The 18227-nt window shown below is 39.1% G+C and overlaps 1 protein-coding gene across 1 annotated transcript; it reads right to left on the minus strand.

Annotated features, from left to right (window-relative positions):
• Positions 1–1520: 1520 nt before the first annotated feature.
• On the minus strand, positions 1521–11940 carry LOC117657504 (uncharacterized). The gene is made up of 3 exons (XM_060684230.2): positions 10218–11940; positions 7410–7536; positions 1521–6805 (listed from the first exon to the last, which is right to left on the minus strand). Exons 1-3 carry the CDS (start codon positions 11058–11060, stop codon positions 5184–5186), a joined length of 2592 nt encoding a protein of 863 aa, XP_060540213.2. The 5' UTR covers positions 11061–11940; the 3' UTR covers positions 1521–5183.
• Between the last annotated feature and the right edge of the window lie 6287 nt (positions 11941–18227).

The following is an 18227-nucleotide window of genomic DNA, read 5'->3' on the forward strand; positions in this document are numbered from 1 at the left end:
TAAATAGGCTAAGGGAATGGCCAATGAACCCCAAGCCTTCCTCCTGAGTAGCCACTCCTGCCTTTTGGCAGCCCTGCGTGCTCGAGCATTGAGAAGGGGCTCCTCCACTTCACTCTCTTCACTTGAAGGAGCCTCTGGAGGTTCTGAAGGCCCTGGCTGAGTCTCTGCCTCTGGCACCACATCCTCTTCAGCCTCCTTGCTGTCCGACTCGAGAGCCACCACACCAGCCTTCTTGTCGGGATCAGCCACAATCTGCGCAGGCCACTAGCGGGCCACAACAGTCAAGGGGGAAAGAATGTAATAGCTGTCATCTGAAATGCAACTGTCAGGTCTAAGTGTAGGTTAAACTGTCCCCATTCAGTTGATCTGCAGTCCTTTCCAGTCCTTTATAATGTGGTTAGTGTTGCAAAATCTCCATTCCCACCCCACTCTGGGGCCAGCCGGAGGTGGCATTTGCCAGTTCTCCGAACTACTCAAAATTTCTGCTACCGGTTCTCCAGAACCTGTCAGAACCTGCTGGATTTCACCCCTGCTCTGGTTGATTGATTGATTGGCTGTTGGTTGCTGTAGTAGTCGTGGCAGATGAGGTCAAAGTTCTCACTCCAGTTGGGTGCTTATGAGAAACTGATGCCATTGGAGTTGGACAATTAATAAATTCAAATAATTCTCTTTCAATGCAGAATTTCACAGCGGAAGTAGCTGTTATCAGATTGCCCCGAGCGCCCCACAATGGCAAAGAGACCAGCTGATCTAGGAAGCTCAACCACTTGATATCCTGGTTAGAAATAATAGAGGTTGAGTTTGTGAGGAACAGACTCCCCTGCTTTAGTACCCAGGGCCCTCTGGTGGTGGTTGTTGCGGATGCATCTTCTCTGAGGTCATGTTTAATTAGGTAATGGAACTTTTAGATGTCATTGTCATAAATCCATTGGAATTGTGCAGCTAATACATTCAAATAAAATAAAAATAAATATCTAATCCAGTTTTCTGTTCAGAAATTAAGAAAAACAACGAAGCAAGAAATTTCTTTACTGAATGTTGATGGGATAATCTATGCTTCCCTCATTCATCATCAGTAACTATGAAGTTGCTGTATTGGTTATGTAGAATTTTAGGGTTTATTACTAAATAAAGGTGATACTATCATTTATCATTTTAACATAGTGTTTATGCCTCCTTTTGAAGTTTAGAAAATCATCTTTTTCTATGAGCCAAAGCATTTTCCTTTGATATGCAAAAATTAGCCTTTTCTGAATCGATGAGAGCACTCAAACAACAAGACTGTATTGTTCACGTTGCCTTGTACAACTTCTTACCTGACCTGAAAAGTCATTTTGTTCTCCCAAAATCTGGAGATGAACAATAACTTCTTGTTGGATTCTGTCTAGCAAAGGTCTGTTCTAAACTGGGAGGGTACGTCTGGACACAGAAAGTGCTAGAATAGATGTGGCCCAAAAGTACACCTCCACTTTTCCCAAAAGAATCCCAATATGAAATAAATTCAATCAGACACAATAAAATGGTATCCACCATTCTTTATTCCATAATCCATAGAGAAGACACTTAGCTTTTGATGTATGACTTATTATTGTAAATAATGAAACAAATGAAAATGGCATGGACATATTGGTATCTTTAACTTAATATTTCATAGAACGTCCTAAATTAGAGACTTTTTCTGGCCTAGGATAGCATGAACACATGTGGTACAAAACTGGGCTTTGGGTGGTTTAGTGGCAGTGGTGGGATTCAGCCAGTTCGCACCACTTCGGGAGAACCGGTTGTTAACTTTCTGAGCAGTTTGGCAAAGTGGTTGTTGGAAGAAATCATTAGGGCAGAGAACCGGTTGTTAAATTACTTGAATCCCACCACTGCTTAGTGGTAATCTGGCCACAGCGTGCCTGAATTGGCTGTTCTGTTCTTATCATCATCAGGGAATGCTGCATCTGGAATGGGTGGGACTAAGGCTATTACCTGGTCTGCATTTTTTCTCTCTTCTGAAAAACATCATACTATAAAGCCTTGATTGCCCAAAGTCATGTAGGTCATAAAGATCAATATGTTCCAATGACAACCATGGCATATTGGAAGATTGTGACATGGAATGCAAGAGAAGGAAGGGATAAGGAGGTTCAAATAATAAAGGAAATCAAACAAATGAAAGGAAGATAATACGTTGTTTATGGAAAGGTGAAATACATGCGCATGACATTGATGAATATACCCAGGGCATTGAAGATTTGGATTTAATTATGAAGGAAAAGGCTAAAATATGTAAGAGGGGTATGAATTGGTGGATCAGATCATCCTGGAGAACATCTGTCTACGTGGTCACTAAGATCTGACACTGACTGAATGGCACATAATCAAAGTTGTTGGAGATATACATAGAAACAGGGAATTGTATTTTGCTAACTGATACGAATGGATGGATGAGAATGAAATGGGAGTAGAGAAAGTAATTGGGCTGTCCAAATGAATGAGAATCATTATTGTTTGGTGAATTTTTATTCCAGATAAGTGAATGCATATATTCGTATAGCAAATAAATATGATTAAAATCATGATTGATTTGATGGTTTAAAATGAAAGACCAAGATGACTATCAAACGATAAAATGAAAAGAGGATTTGAGTGTGGGACAGATAATCAGGTTAGAAATACAGTACATTTTAATGTGTTAAGAGAGACAAAGATAGTTTCAAGGAATGTGGTCAAAGAAAGTAAGGATTCATTAAGAGTCAGAAAAAAATGCCGAGAAATTTTGGTGGTAATAAAAAATAGTTTCCTGAGCTCCCAGCTTTGCCCAGTAAGAATAATTACTGTATAAATGATGCAATAACTACTACACATGATTCAGCACTGCTGCAACAGTACTTGGTTTAGGATTCTTCCCAGATGCTCCCAAGACTCTAAGTCAAGAGATCTGGCTGTTGCTAGGCAGCAACTCTTATTATTAATAAAGTGCTAAGTATGGATAGCCTTTAGCAGCCACAATTGGTACTGGCAGCTTGGATGTTGAGCAATGCAGTTGCTAAATGAAACTCTGTTTATGACCCTTATTCAGCTTTTCTTTGCTTTACAGACCTGAGAAGGGCATAAATGTGAGGTTTGGTTGTAAAGTTACTTTTTCATTACCATTGCAACTGCAAACAGTTGCTGCATGAGGTAGCCACTAAAGGAGAACTACCTGAATCATTTTGTCCTACACTGATTTTTTTAAAGAAATGGGAGATAACTTGGGAGGGTCAGAGGGGAAAATTGTCAATATATTTCTTAATTTCATTTTTGAAATGGGTATCACACTGTTGAAAAATCTAGTTTTCCCAGCTATTGAATTCATAGATGTGTCCATTCGGGAGTGTTTTGGTAGTAATAAAGAAACAGTTCATCACTGGGATGAATTTGACTTTCCATTCTAGCCTGTCATTCTGTCATCCATGTTATTATCCAAGCAAATTCTACTTAGCTTTTTAAACTCAGATTTGGTCAGGCAAAGTGTGTTAACTTGGATACCTTACTGCTTACCTTTTTACTTTAAAATCGCCAAATTAAATTTGGAGCCATCAAAATATACATTAAGAAAGGAATAGCTAATATGCATAATACTAAAGTGTTATAAAATACTACTATAAAAGCAGCAGCCCCCAAAATCAAGAAAGTTTAAAATTAACCCAGTTATCATTCAGAATCCCTGGGATAGTAAACCCTTCCTTGGCTGACACTGAGAATAATCAAGAGCCAGGCATATGTCTCTGGAGGCAGCATCTACTGTGGGTGGGAAGGTGGGAAGGCACATTCTATATATATATATATATAAAATCCCTCTTACTTTCTCTAAGTGTTCAGATTACCAAATGAAAAATATTGACTCAAGAGCCAAGCTCTGAGAAACGCAGCCTTACGTTGTTCAACCTCTCTAGGAGATGTCTGCTCGCAGGCCGTCTAGCTGGAATTCAAAGAGGGTTTGACACATTTATGATGTGTTTCCTAAAATCATTGTGACCAAAGGCAGATTTTTCAAGTTATGGAGACAAATTCTGAGAGAGGACTCTTTCCTATAAGCCTTGGCCTGCTTGTAGAATTCCCATAAAGAGGCGGATTTACTTGGTGGACTACACATCACGTTTGTTCATACAGTTTATTCCTTTAGCAAAATGGCTGCATTGAACTATAACCACTTTGGCTGATGATGCTTGGATGGAAGACTACCAAAGATTCCAGGGATCTGATCTAGGCTGGGAAGTGGAACAAATATCACAGAAGAAGGCAGGAACAAACCACTTGGTACTCTTCCCAAGAAAAGCACCTTTCTATAATCAGGGATTGAGTTCAATTTAAGGGAATCTTTATGATATGTGGTAAAACCTCTGAGATGAAGAAGCTGAGGGCTTAGACACACAATGGAGAAACTGAGAAGCATTTCTCCCTCCTGGCTCACCAATTACTGAGCCTCTTTTTGATTTCATGTTGGAATTTAAAAACTGAATAATAATGCATGTTTACAAGAAAATAAGCCCCAGTAACCATACTGCTTATTCACAAGTAAGAGTGCATAGAAGTGCACACTCAAAACCATGTATTTGTGTGCATCCTCATACAGAGATAGAACCCTATTTTCAAAGGCATTTTGGTTAACACCTAAACTGCAAGGACATTATGCTTAAAAGAAAGTTATATGGAGTTGGCTAAGAAGGGAGACAATTTCCTCATGTTACATAATGCATATTTTAAAAGCTTCCTTTTCTTTCTTTCCTTCTTTCTAAAAAGGGTCAACCTTTTTAAACTATTATTTTGCTTCTCTCTACTTGCATAACCTTTTCCCAGAGGAAATTTTTCTGATAGATATACCTCACCATATTATGTTTTGTGTGATAGAAGATCAGCGAGAGGCCATCTTCTTTGTTTCTGAACATGGGGATTACAGCAAACTGCTTTAGACCTCCTTTTTCCATGCTCAGCTTTCAATCCACCGACACAAAAAACACTTCATTTTATTACTATGATCACTACTGCTTCTTTTTGCAGTTTTGAAACGTTTTCTACAAATGTTACTATAAATAAATGTTACTTCCAGAAATGGGTGCTTCCAGCTCTATAATTCTATATTCTGTCAGTTTGGGAATTGAATCTTTTCTCCAGATTCATGAATTGGGGAGAGATGTGGAGAATTTGCACCTTTTTCAACATTTGAGGATGGTCTGCGTAGATTTTCCCACCTGTTTGACTTCAGTGGCTTTAATATCATTATAAGACTGCCCAGGCTGAGTTTTGGCCTTTTGGGAGGGGTCTTTCAAATCAGAAATCCCACCTTCAGCTTCAACTGTACACTCAGAGAAAGACCCATTCTGGAAGCTAGTTACAGTGGAATGCAGGCTGGAGATGGCTACCTTGATTTCTGCAATATTTGCAGCCACCTGCTGCAGCACAGTCATTACCTGGCTTAAGGTAGGCTCAGCAGCCATTTTGTCTAGAAAGGGAAGAGGAAAAGATCTCTCCTGTTGTTCCATTTGGGGGGAACTCGAAGAGAAAAATCCAGTTGCAGAAAACCTCCTTATGATTTGCATAGCCAGGTACAAAGCTTCACCCATTTGGGTATTAAGTGTTACAGGTTCAAACTTTGGGAACTGTTTTAGAGTAACTCCTGATTCAAGAAGCCAGCTTCTGTTTTGTTTCAAGTACCACCAGTTATGCCTAATCAAGCGTTTCTGGAGATTATTTCTTGTGTGAGTTCTATGATGTGCTCCAGATTGGAATTTCAAATTTCTCCTGCTGAAATATTTTCTGTCCACTCTCCTGCGTTTTATTAAAGCTGAAAGGCTACTGATGATTTCCTCAGGATTGGAACAGGCATACTGTTTGAAAGAATTAAAATGCTTATACTTAGGACATGTAATCAACTGGCCCCCAAGGCTGATTTTGGAAGCATCATCTTCACTACTATGACTGGCGTATCTATACTGGGCTTCTGAGTCTTGTTGAACATCTGAACGAGGAATTTGTGTTGCTGGTTCCTGTAAATCACTTCCAAAAGAACTGAGTTTCTCCAGCCCTCCTTCATTTCCTGAACTATTAACCAGACCACTTTCCAGAATCTTCTGGTTTTCATTGGTCAAATCCGTACTTTCATTCAATTCAGCAGAACATATTTTTGAGCAAATGAGCACTGGATCTGAATCAGGACTTGGAGAAATTATTTCCATAATCGTTTCCAATGATTTATCTACATATCTAAAATCTCTCTGACTGTCGAGTGTCCGTGGCTCAGTTTGTTCTGTATCATCAATGGTTATGCACTCAGCATTCCAACTTGTTCTAGTTTCATGGTGGACTGGATTTCTCCAATGGCCTCCATAAAATTTCTCTTTTTCTGACTGTTGCCTTTCAGTATCATTCTCTTCCTCTCTGATTAAATTTTGCTGAAAATTCTGGGGATGTATCTTATTGGATATTCCATATGAGCCTGTTAGATCTTCCTCTTTCAGGCGTTTCTGATCATTGATAGGTATTGCAGATGCACCACCTTCTCCATAATCAATATGTATGCATTGACTCTGCAGCCCTACTTCAGTGCCTAGAAAAATGATGTCTTTGTCTGGTCCCATCACATTTCTTTCAGAACCAGTGAATATTTCTTCCTTCTCCAAGGTTCTCTTTTGCTGGTCCTTCAGACAGTTGTTATTCAACTTTTGTTCAGGATGTTGTAAAACTGCCTCCTTGGATTTTTCCAACCACTCCACTGTTGGTTCAAAGACTTCCTGCAAAGGTTCTTCCTCTTGGCTTTTTCCTTTGATCTGATCACTTGCTGAAGGAAAGAAACAACCAAAATGTTCCTTAAGCCTATCAATATTTGTTTGCAGTGAAAACTCTTTCAATATCAATCATAATGTTAAATATGGTAATTTTATAAAAAGCTCTGCATTCTAAGTATATGAAAATTTTTACCAATGGGTAGAATTTCTTTATTATTTTATTTTATTAAATTTGTATACTACCATAACTTATTCTCAGTTATTCTGGATGGTTATATTGCTCTTTGTATGCAACCAAATAATACTTCAGCTCACTTTTTAATATTCTGCTGTGCACAGGTAATCCTCAATTTATGACCGTAATAGAGCCTGTCCATTACGGTTGTAAGTCATGACGGTCATAAAATGGGTCAACCCACATGAGTGACCCGATTATATGTCCTTTTTTTTTTGCAGCAATCATTAAGCAAACGTGGCAATTATAAAGCAACTGCCACAGTAATTAATCAAACCGATTGTTTTCTATGGGCTGGTTTGAAAGTAAGCACTGGTTTTTGGCAAAAATGTTATAAATATACTTTACTAAAAAGTAACAAGTTGCCTTAGTTTTCTAATCTTCAGAAGAGCTCCGTTCTAGGATTTCCTCAGAATTCTTACCCAGACAGGCTACATTATCATAATTTTGATGCATGACATTCCAATAAAGGTTTTTTTCTTTATGGTCGAGTAGAGTCCATTCTTCTGCAGTGAAATGAATAGATACATCTTCAAAGGTTATCATATCCTAAAATAATCAGAGGGGTTAGTCTATTAATTGCACAATATTTTGCAAAGACTTCGAGATGGGATTACTAATCAAATATCAGCACTAGCCTCAATTTCTTTGATTACCCAGGTCAAGTCCAATTTTATTCCCAATTTGTAAGAGGGGAATAAGCAATGTACTACACATGATTACTGGATGGCTAGATATGAAATGCAAACTGAAAATAACAAAGCAATGAAAATTTATCAATATGATAAGTAAACTTTTCATATTCCCCAATTTTTTTGATTTTGCTGCCATCTAGATAATTATCCACTTCACTGATGTAACTCATAAATAAAACTCTTTTCTCCAGCCACTGTTTTTGTTTCAGGAAATATTGCCATGATTGGCAACTGGTTTGGATGGCTCAAAGAAAGGATTTAACCATTTATGGATTACAAGTCTAGCAACAGCTATTAACTATAACAGCTAAATGGATTCTCTAAATCAGCACTTCCCAAATTTAAATAAATTACCCAAAATGGGTCAAAAGTATTTTTCTTTGGATAATGACACATAAACTCATTACAATAGGGATATTTAAATTACCTTTGCCATATGTACTAAATTATATTAAAAAACCTCCCGAAGTATTCATATTAAGATTAAAATTGATGTAATTCGTAATGGAAATTTGTTGAAATGACATATTGAATTGACATTCAATAATATTGTATTATAATACAGGTAGTCATTGAGTTATGACCATTCATTCAGTGACCATTTGAAGTCACGATGGTACTGAAGGAAAGGACTTATGACCAGTCCTTGTAGTTTGTTAAGACTTCTTGATAAGTGGTTTTGAGTAATGAAGGAAAGGGTTTGGCAAGTATTGCTCTAAATTTTAGAGGCACTATGATATTGAATACAGATAGTCCTTGACTTAGGACATAGTTGGGATCAGAATTTCCATTGGTAAGCATTGTCATCTGTGACTTTCTGAGCTGGCTTCCAACAAGCAAAGTCAATGGGGGAAGCCAGATTTACTTAACAACCGTGTTATTCAATTAATCACTGCAGTGATTCCCTCAACAACCATGACAAAAACTAAGTTACTAGAGAGTTGGTGCTACCTGGAAAAGGCAGTTCTGGACCATATGTATTAATGACCAGAATCAGCCAGTTTGACTTTAGAATTCTACATCAGGATTATGGATTTGATCATGTTCATAATTTGTTAGAAATATACTAGAAGAAAAACTTCTAGTGTACTCTTAACAAATTATAAACTTGATCAAGTCAACAATCAAACAATGGACAAGACAGCTTTGTAAGAGACTGGGAGACATTTGTGGATTTTCTACAATACAATAACAGATGGTTAACAGAGGGATTTGAAGACTAGGGTGATGCTCGGGCTAATATGTTGACTGTTCTTTTTTCATTTTTTTAAATATATATTCTAATTAGATGTTGGGTCTATTTGATTATTACAGATTTCCTAATCTGAAATATTTGTTTATATATTTTTCTTGCTAAATAAGGATGAGAAAACTTATAATTATTTGTAAATCTGTTATGTAAGAGGAGGAGAAATTATCAGGGTTTTAAAATTTTCTTTTCAGCATCCAGCCAGGGTGGATTTGTTTGGTATGTTCTATGTTAGAGTTATTTGGATGTTTGGGTCACTTTTTCCTTTTTTCTACACAATTTTTTTTTTCTGTTTTGCATATTATTCCTGTTGATAATATATATATATATATATATTATGCTAACCTAAATGCTAACCTAAAACAGCCTGGCAATTTGCCATTTATACATGAAAATACATATACATTTATTATAGATATATTTATTCCAATACTTATTTTACTGAATTCTAATTTTATTTTAGCTCCAGCTTCCTCCACCATTCCAAATTTTAGCATCTTGCTGCCACATCCATATTTCTTTACAAAAATACTGAATGTTTGATGACAATTACCGTGGAACTACACATTTACTGAAAAGCTGAGGATTGAGGGCAATCTTTTCATTGCATGTCTTTGATAAAAGACCCCACCTTTTGCGTATCAGCAAAGATACCAAATCCATAGCATCCATGTCGGTTACACAACCAGATTACATGTAGGCAGCACAATCTGTGCATGAATCTACCAATTAGCCTGTATCAACACATGGACAGGAAGCATTTTCTTTTTCCAATGTACATGGGCCTTTGAGAGCAATAAAGGAAGCAGGATAAAAACCTTTCTTTGCAATATATGCATTCTAAACCAGCTTTCACTCTCCCCAATTTCTAAATGAAGAAAGCATATAGAGTCTGCCAGCAAATTAAGGCTGGCTATTTTAGAGGATAGATGAGTCATCCCTTGCTTTTCTGAATATCTTACTCCGGATAAAGCCTTTTCCTTCCTTAAGCTGCAGACCTCAGATAAATTCCTTGTACTCACCAGTCCCCTCCCCTCCTTTTCAAAATACTTCCTTATGGATGTTCTAGCTGTAAGTAAAGGATTACAGCATTAGAAGCTCTCTGGCCAGAGAGGCCAAACATTTTTCTCCATTCACAACTGCCTGCACTGCTCCCTGTGAATTCAGGAGCAGCAAGGGCATCACCAGAACTTCCAGCATGTTTAAATATCAACTACATTGACAGCTCTACATTCTAAAGATAATGTCATTCCAATACATCCTTAGTATACCCCATTCCCCAGCACCTGAATGGGCTTGGCAGGTTCCTGTTTATGATAGGCCATAGCCAGCTGAACGGCCTCCTTGCTGCTGCCTGGCTCCTGGGCTTTCAGCCATGTCTGCATGTCTGCTGGAAGCACATTGAGAAATTGCTCCAGGATGACCATGTCCACAATCTGGTCCTTGCTGTATTCCTGAGGACAGAGCCACTGCAGAGCTGTGGTACTCAGCCTGGACAGAATCCCCTGCAGAGTTTCTCCAGGCAGGAGGGTGGATAGGCGGAATTGCTGTCGACCAGCTTCCCGATTAGCTTGGATTGAAGGCGAGTTCAGAGCGTGTTTCTCTTTACAAAGAGCAGGGTTTGGCATGTAAGTTCTGTCCATAGAGCTGTCAGTGAACTCATGAAAGCCAACTGATGGTATAATTGGCTCTTTAATAATAGTTTCAACAGAAGTGACGGGTTCCTGTAAATGGGGTGAAGGTTGGCGGGTTGCCTTCAGACATGCTCTCAAACGCTGTATTGTCTGACTTGGATGGTTTGTACACCATTTCTTGGTACGAACGTCTGACAATGCATTACAACTTGCTGTATTCATTTTAGGGATTGATTCTGGGCCCATGGTGATTTTCTTCATGTCATGTGGCACTTGTTCAGCTTCGGTTGACATCCTGGTGGGAGGATGGAGATGTGGCAAAGACTTTATAACTTGGTTGTGGCTTGTGTGAGCCCTTCCTGTACAACAGTATTTGCGGTATTCAGCACACTTCCAAAATGTTTTGTTCCCGCTTGCACGCACTTTCTTATACAGATATCCCTTATAAAGGAGCTGATCCTTACCTTTGTCATCCTTGATATACTGCAAGGACATTTTCACAGTGGCACCCTGTATATGTGGAGGAGCAAGAGACAATGGCTTTGCAACAAGGTAAGAGATAAGAGACAGGAGAAACCAGACATGTAATGAAAGAAATCCCTTGCTATAACGACGTGCACAGACGGCTCTTCTGGAGAGAAAAATTCAAATACAAGGGAAGATTTGTTGAATAGTTACCGAAGAATGAAAGGCTTCCTTCTGGTCCGCTCAGGCTTTCCCGTTTTCCCCCTCAGAGGCGAACGTGAATCATGCTGCTCCCATTTTTCCCCAGGTCCTAAGGTTGACAGCCGAACCGGATCAGTAAATTGGCTCCTTGCAGAGCACAAAAGAACCTGCCACGACCTTTCGACGCAGCCTTCCTCGTTCCGTGTCAGTTCTTGTTGTCCGTGACGTTACTTAAATGTCGCGAGTCTAGCGCTTTAAATTCTCTTTGGAAATGAAGAGCCTAGAACCGGTTAGCGATACTCCTACAGTTTTCACTCCGGTCCGAATGTACCGTAATTAGCTGAATAACCGGAGATACCCTATGTAGCCACGCCCCCTTCCAGTTTAAAGGAATAAAGGCGGAAGTCCCATCATATGGGTGTTGCCTACCCAGCCGTGAATACTGTAGATGAGCGACTGGAAGTAATCCTGTGCGAAGGAAAATTTGCCAGGATATTTAAAGAGCCTCCTTGTGGGGATACTCTGTAATTGTACACGTTTACCTTTGAACAGATCCTTTGAACTTCAAGTTTTAATTTTTGGGAAGGAAGGATTATATTGGATTGTGGCATAAACCTGTTTAGGATCATATATTGCCCAAAAGACGATTTGCTTTTTTGCCCCGAGCGCCCCACAATGGCAAAGAGACCAGCTGATCTAGGAAGCTCAACCTCTTGATATCCTGGTTAGAAATAATAGAGGTTGAGTTTGTGAGGAACAGACTCCCCTGCTTTACTACCCAGGGCCCTCTGGTGGTGGTTGTTGCGGGTGCATCTTCTCTGAGGTCATGTTTAATTAGGTAATGGAACTTTTAGATGTCATTGTCATAAATCCATTGGAATTGTGCAGCCAATACATTCAAATAAAATAAAAATAAATATCTAATCCAGTTTTCTGTTCAGAAATTAAGAAAAACAACTAAGCAAGAAATTTCTTTACTGAATGTTGATGGGATAATCTATGCTTCCCTCATTCATCATCAGTAACTATGAAGTTGCTGTATTTGTTATGTAGAATTTTAGGGTTTATTACTAAATAAAGGTGATACTATCATTTATCATTTTAACATAGTGTTTATGCCTCCTTTTGAAGTTTAGAAAATAATCTTTTTCTATGAGCCAAAGCATTTTCCTTTGATATGCAAAAATTAGCCTTTTCTGAATCGATGAGAGCACTCAAACAACAAGACTGTATTGTTCACGTTGTCTTGTACAACTTCTTACCTGACCTGAAAAGTCATTTTGTTCTCCCAAAATCTGGAGATGAACAATAACTTCTTGCTGGATTCCTTGATCTCTTTGTGGGGATACTCTGTAATTGTACACGTTTATCTTTGAACAGATCCTTTGAACTTCAAGTTTTAATTTTTGGGAAGGAAGGATTATATTGGATTGTGGCATAAACCTGTTTAGGATCACATGTTGCCCAAAAGATGATTTGCTTTTTTGGTTTAGTGACTGTGGTTAGTAAACCATACTTTTGTACAAAATCAGTTAGTTTATTTTTTTATTAAATACATCTTGATTAAACCAGTAGGGCCTAATGCAATATGGAAATAACTTAATAGCACCTTTCCTTTGAATCTTTACAGGATCCTGGATTTTAGATTGGAGAGTGCCTGAGGTGCTCATTTTTAAAAATAACTTGAATTGTAGAGACGATTTACAAGAATAGCCAAGAAAATGAACAGAGAGAAATCAAATCTATCTAGAATACTCAAAGCTTTAATGAACTCATTATATGAAGACTTAGCTTTTTGAAGAAGTTTTAATAGAGGGAAAGAAAAGGTCTATCCTGAAAAGGTCTATTTATATGGTTGCCAAAAGTTATCAACTTTACAGTACAGTATAAGCTGAGAGTTTACAAGCCACAAGGCTTGGATTCAAAGAAGAAAATGTTAGAAGCAAACATGCCAGATTTTGGCTTAGCACCATGTATGAACCCAGCGAAAGCACTGTGTTATTGCAGTCACGGTGGCTTGTATTGTAAAGTTAGCAAAGGTCCTTCTTTTTAAAAACCTTATTTTAAGTCTGCATGTCAAAATGTGGTTATATGTGACATATGACTAATTATATTTTGTCATCTTTCTTTTTTATTCTTTCCTGTGTGTATTACAGGACCTACACATAGTGATTTAATAGTAGACAAACATTTTAGATCAGTAGGAAAGTAAAGGGACCCAAACATTAGTTTATTTGCAAATAACTCCCACTGTTTTGTTTCATTTTTATAGGGGAAGATCCATTTATTTGTTTCCAACTTTCCAACAAACCTTTAAGATTTGTCGGAGTGTTTACAGTGTGACTACTATTTTGAGACAACCCAGGAGCAAAATACAGGACACTTAGGTTTGTCTTACAGTGGTTTATATACAAGACTTCTATATACATACATACATGTGGTAGGCACATACCAGGCAATCAATCAATCAGTCATCAACTCTACAAGAACTACAATGCAGATAGAACAGAACGAGGAGATACACGAGGAGAGAGACCATCTCATGGCCTTCCTTATATAGACAACTTCTTAAAGCAGCAATAACCCTGCTTACTCATCCTCAGTCCATCATCCTGGTCCACAGCCTTACAGCCGCTGGTCAGCTTTAAATCATTACCCTGACACTACCTGTTTTGGATATTCCTACCCTGATGTTTAGGGTGAAGTCAGCTTCCAGGACATGGAGCTCTGCCACCAAAAGACGAGTAACGATTGTATTGAGTGGTGATAATTAAAAGGCAGCTTTCTTCATATTCTCAGGATAATGAAAAAGACTTATGATAAGAAGACAAGACATAGCATTCTACATGTAACAACTGCGGCAAGATTGGCCTTTGCACAATGTTAGAAGAATGCAAAGATGCCCTCCGATTACTTAATAATTAAATTTTTTTTTGACTGCGCTGAAATGGATAAACTGACATTGGAATTGAAAGGAATGACAGACTTGGAGTATTATGTATCATGGGAGAAATGGTACAAATGGATTGAAAACAGAAAAATAAAACAGACTCAGACATAGTAGAATTAGATGAAGTAAAATGTATAGAGTATAAGAATTTCGTAGTGATATGTTGTGTAAATGGTCACAGTCTTGCAAAAAATTTTTTTTTCTTTTTGTAATTTTGTATATATGTGTTTTTTTTGTTTTTTTAATGTTTGAAAATAAAATATTAAAAAAAAAGAACTACAATGCAGATAGAACAGAACGAGGAGAGTGATACACGAGAGAGACGCCCTCTCATGGCCTCCCTTATATAGACAGCTTCTTAAAGTGGCAATAACCCTGCTGACTCATCCTCAGTCTTAAAGCAGCAATAATCCTGCTGATTCATCCTGGTCTACAGCCTTACAGTGGCTGGTCAGAAGAAATCAAAACAGCAGCCACCATCTCATTTTGACACCACAAAATTTAGAAATTCAGAACTTTAAACTTTTAGCATTTGTTTTACCTCCATGTAAATGAAGAAAAACCCCGGGAATGTAAAAAGCTAAATCCAATTTCCTAAGAACCTCAGCCTTCTTATCAAACATAACACAACTTTTAAATCTTCACTAGGGTTATGAGATGTTATACCTACACAATGTCTGAAATCCCCAATTCATGGGAAGCAGCCATAGAAAGCAGGAGTGATTACTCTGCATAGCTCTTTCTCATCCTTTCCCACAATTCACAGAAGTGAAATAACTTTTGCTAAACTGAAGTTTGTCAAGATAAAAATAGTTTCAGTAAATTTAGTTTTAACCCTTTGATCAACATTTGTTTCCAGAAATATATAGAACACAGCTGTATGGACTGAGAACTCTTGGGTGTGTAGTCTCACTATAGCTGTTTGGTAAGAAAACTCCTTGGATTTAGATCTATACATTTCTAGGACTCCAGTATGGATGCGTTTGGCATGGCTTGACATAAAACTGGACATAACTCTCCAAAATCTTATGAAATTAAAACACTATACTTATAGATACACTGGAGCAGTGATGGGTTGCTACCGGTTCTCCCGGTTCTTGCGAACCGGTAGTGGAAATTTTGAGTAGTTTGGAGAACCGGTAAATACCACCTTTGCCTGGCCCCGCCCCCAATATATTCGCTGCCTCCCGAGTCCCAGCTGATCGGCTAGAAGGAAAAAAACCAGGGCTAACTTGACAAAGAAGAGGAAAAAAAAAAAAAAACAAGACACCTTAGCTTTAACTTGAGAAGCCAAGAAGCCTCCCAACTGATCAGCTAGAACCAATCCGCTCCTTATAAACCGCTCCGTGGTGATAGATTGGCAATTGAGGTCAAGCTGCCTGAAAACGGTTTCTGATGCTCTCGGTGGTGGCAGAGCGGCAAAAAACTGCTTAAACTCTTGCCGCAGCACTTCAAAGGGCCGCCCTACAGCTGATCAGCGGTAAAAGGCAGTGTGGTGGTAGACCAGTGCGCTCCAGAAACAAATAGGTAGACCGGTACGCAGTTAAAAGCCTGGTAGACCAGTACTTCTGCTAAATCCTAAAGAATTGTCACATGACCATCAAACCACGCCGATAAAATAAGCCACGCCCACAGAACTGGTAGTAAAAAAATCTAGAACCCACCCCTGCACTGGAGCATATTTCCCAAACTTATAAAAGCTGAGTTTTTTAAAATTTTATTTTATTTTAAGAAAAATGAAACTGTGAGGAATCACTCACTCCTATACTCCAAAATGAGGCATACGCAGAGCAGAACCTCATACAGAGAAGCAGCGGAAGTATTCCTTTTATGACGGGAGATGCATATGCCGCAGAGACGGCACCATTACCTGAGGAATGCTCAGAGCCCTCCAACAACAGCCTTTTAATACATATATTTCTCTCAACGTCCTAGAAATGAGTCAAAGGAGTAATTATATTAAGACACATGAACTTTCCCAAGTACCTATCTTCTGGGCCTCCTGAAAAAGGAGAAATCTAGATCCCATGTTATTCAGGGGATAAACCTGAAGTCCTCATCACAAAATATTTTGTTTTTCAGTGTTTATATAATCCCGAGAGTATGAAGAAAGCTGCCTTTTAATTATCACCACTCAATACAATTCTTATTCGTCTTTTGGTGGCAGAGCTCCATGTCCTGGAAGCTGACTTCACCCTAAACTACCGGATAGAAATATCCAAAACAGGTAGGAATTGAGGCCGATGATGACTAAGCAGTTCAAAAATACAGTTTATCAGGAAGGAAGAATCAAGATTGGCACAAATGCTAGATTGCATCTTGAAATTGCAGCTTCTTTCCCTCCATTTTTGACTTGTAAACTGTTTTTCTGGCTCCTGGTTTGACTTAAAATTTTTTTGAATGGCAACATCCAGTTTCCAGAAGCAGGGAAGTGCAGCCCTGCTCTGCAAATATGACACATCTTTCTGGCTCTGTGGAGCACAACAGCGAAAGCTATTCCTATTAATGGCTGTTATTACAATTTAAAATCTGGGCTGGCTAGACAAGAGTGGAAAATTAATCAATATAATGTGTATTTAATAGTGACATACAAATAGAAAAATAGTAGCGTATGAAATTGTCCGTGGAATACGGCCTTCCAAGAAACTCAGTTTCCACTTAAAAAGTACATTACAAAATTTCTTGTAACCTTTTTTTATGCAGCCATAGGCTTCAATGTTCATGAACAATGCCATGTGGCTGTCAGAAGTTCATACACACCATTTCAAGTAGCCGGAGCTAAGACTTAAATACTTGACACGATATTTTGCCCCTGGCAAAGTTGATCATCGTGGTTAGTAAAACATAATGGCATAAAATATGCATACAGTACCTCCATCGCAATGGTGGGTTGCTCCCGGATCGGACCGGTTCTATAGAACCGGTAGTAAAACCGGCGGGAGGCTCCGCCCACCGACTCTGACATAATCAGAAGCAATCTGCACATGCGCAGAAGGCGCATGTGCGAGCAAATCAAGCACACACGCACGATCCCGTTGTGAACCGGTAGTAAAGGTAAGTAGAACCCAATCCTGCTCCACTGCCCTGTATATAAAACATTGCATCATTTATGCAGGCTGCAAAAGAGATTGTTTCCAGAGGCTACAGCAGATCCCTCCATATCTTCCACGATCGCTGCCTGACAACGCTATGTAAAGTCAGGACTGTACATAGCGTGTTTATGTCAGTTACCTGTTCTCCATGTCTCTGTAGCCCCTCCCTTTACACTCACAATCTACATGAAGGTTTGGTAGCCAATCATCTCCAAGCCTTACTCCCAAGTCAACTCTGTTTCCTTAATTGTTCCTGTCTCCTGGCAGCTCTGCACATACACACACTGGGAACAGGCTCACGCTGTTCTTCTGCCTCGCTGATGTCAGACTCCGGAGACTCTGGAGGCAGCAAAGAACTACCAGATGGCCTTGGCCTCCTCTCTGCCTCCGACTCAGAGCTATTGTCCGAGCCTTCCCCAGACTCCAGGACTGGCCCACGTTCCTCCCCAACCTCCTCACTGTCCGAATCTGCCTTTGTGGCTGCTGGTGGGCCAAAACAACACCTATATCCTTCTGAGAGATGTTGCAGTGGCCTCCTGGCCAGGGTATTTATTTTTACAGAGTTCTGACAGGTAAGTCACCATACAGAGGCTCAAATCTACTGATCAGAGAAGCAGCTCACCTGTCAGATTATGTAAAACAAATATCCAGACATGGAGGTGGCTCTGCTACAGTTTGACAAGCAGATTGTCCCAAGATCTGTAGACCAGTACAGGTGCGGATAGAGGCAAAACTCACTGCTATACCCATTCGTCCTGCCCCCAGCTCTAGCATCATCCCACGTTAAATGGCATAATTAATGCAGCCAATGTTTTTCCCACTGGCTGAGAAATCCCTCGATTCTTGCAACTTAACTTGCCCTGCAGTAAACAATTAGGACAGCACCACTCACTGGCCTCATTCGTGACACAAGAGAGACCAGCTGTGTAGACAGAATAAATTATGCAGGTGTAC

Source organism: Pantherophis guttatus, chromosome 2 (genome assembly GCF_059756535.1).
Source record: "Pantherophis guttatus breed Tessera chromosome 2, ASM5975653v1, whole genome shotgun sequence".
In the NCBI taxonomy this organism is placed as follows: Eukaryota; Metazoa; Chordata; class Lepidosauria; order Squamata; family Colubridae; genus Pantherophis; species Pantherophis guttatus.

Coding starts and splice junctions, on each gene's coding strand:
- LOC117657504 (XM_060684230.2), bottom strand. CDS start 11,060: ATGTCCTTGCAGTATATCAAGGATGACAAAGGTAAGGATCAGCTCCTT. Junction 7,537..10,217: donor AACCTGCCAAGCCCATTCAG/GTGCTGGGGAAT, acceptor TGATTATTTTAG/GATATGATAACCTTTGAAGA. Junction 6,806..7,409: donor TGATAATGTAGCCTGTCTGG/GTAAGAATTCTG, acceptor TCTTTCCTTCAG/CAAGTGATCAGATCAAAGGA.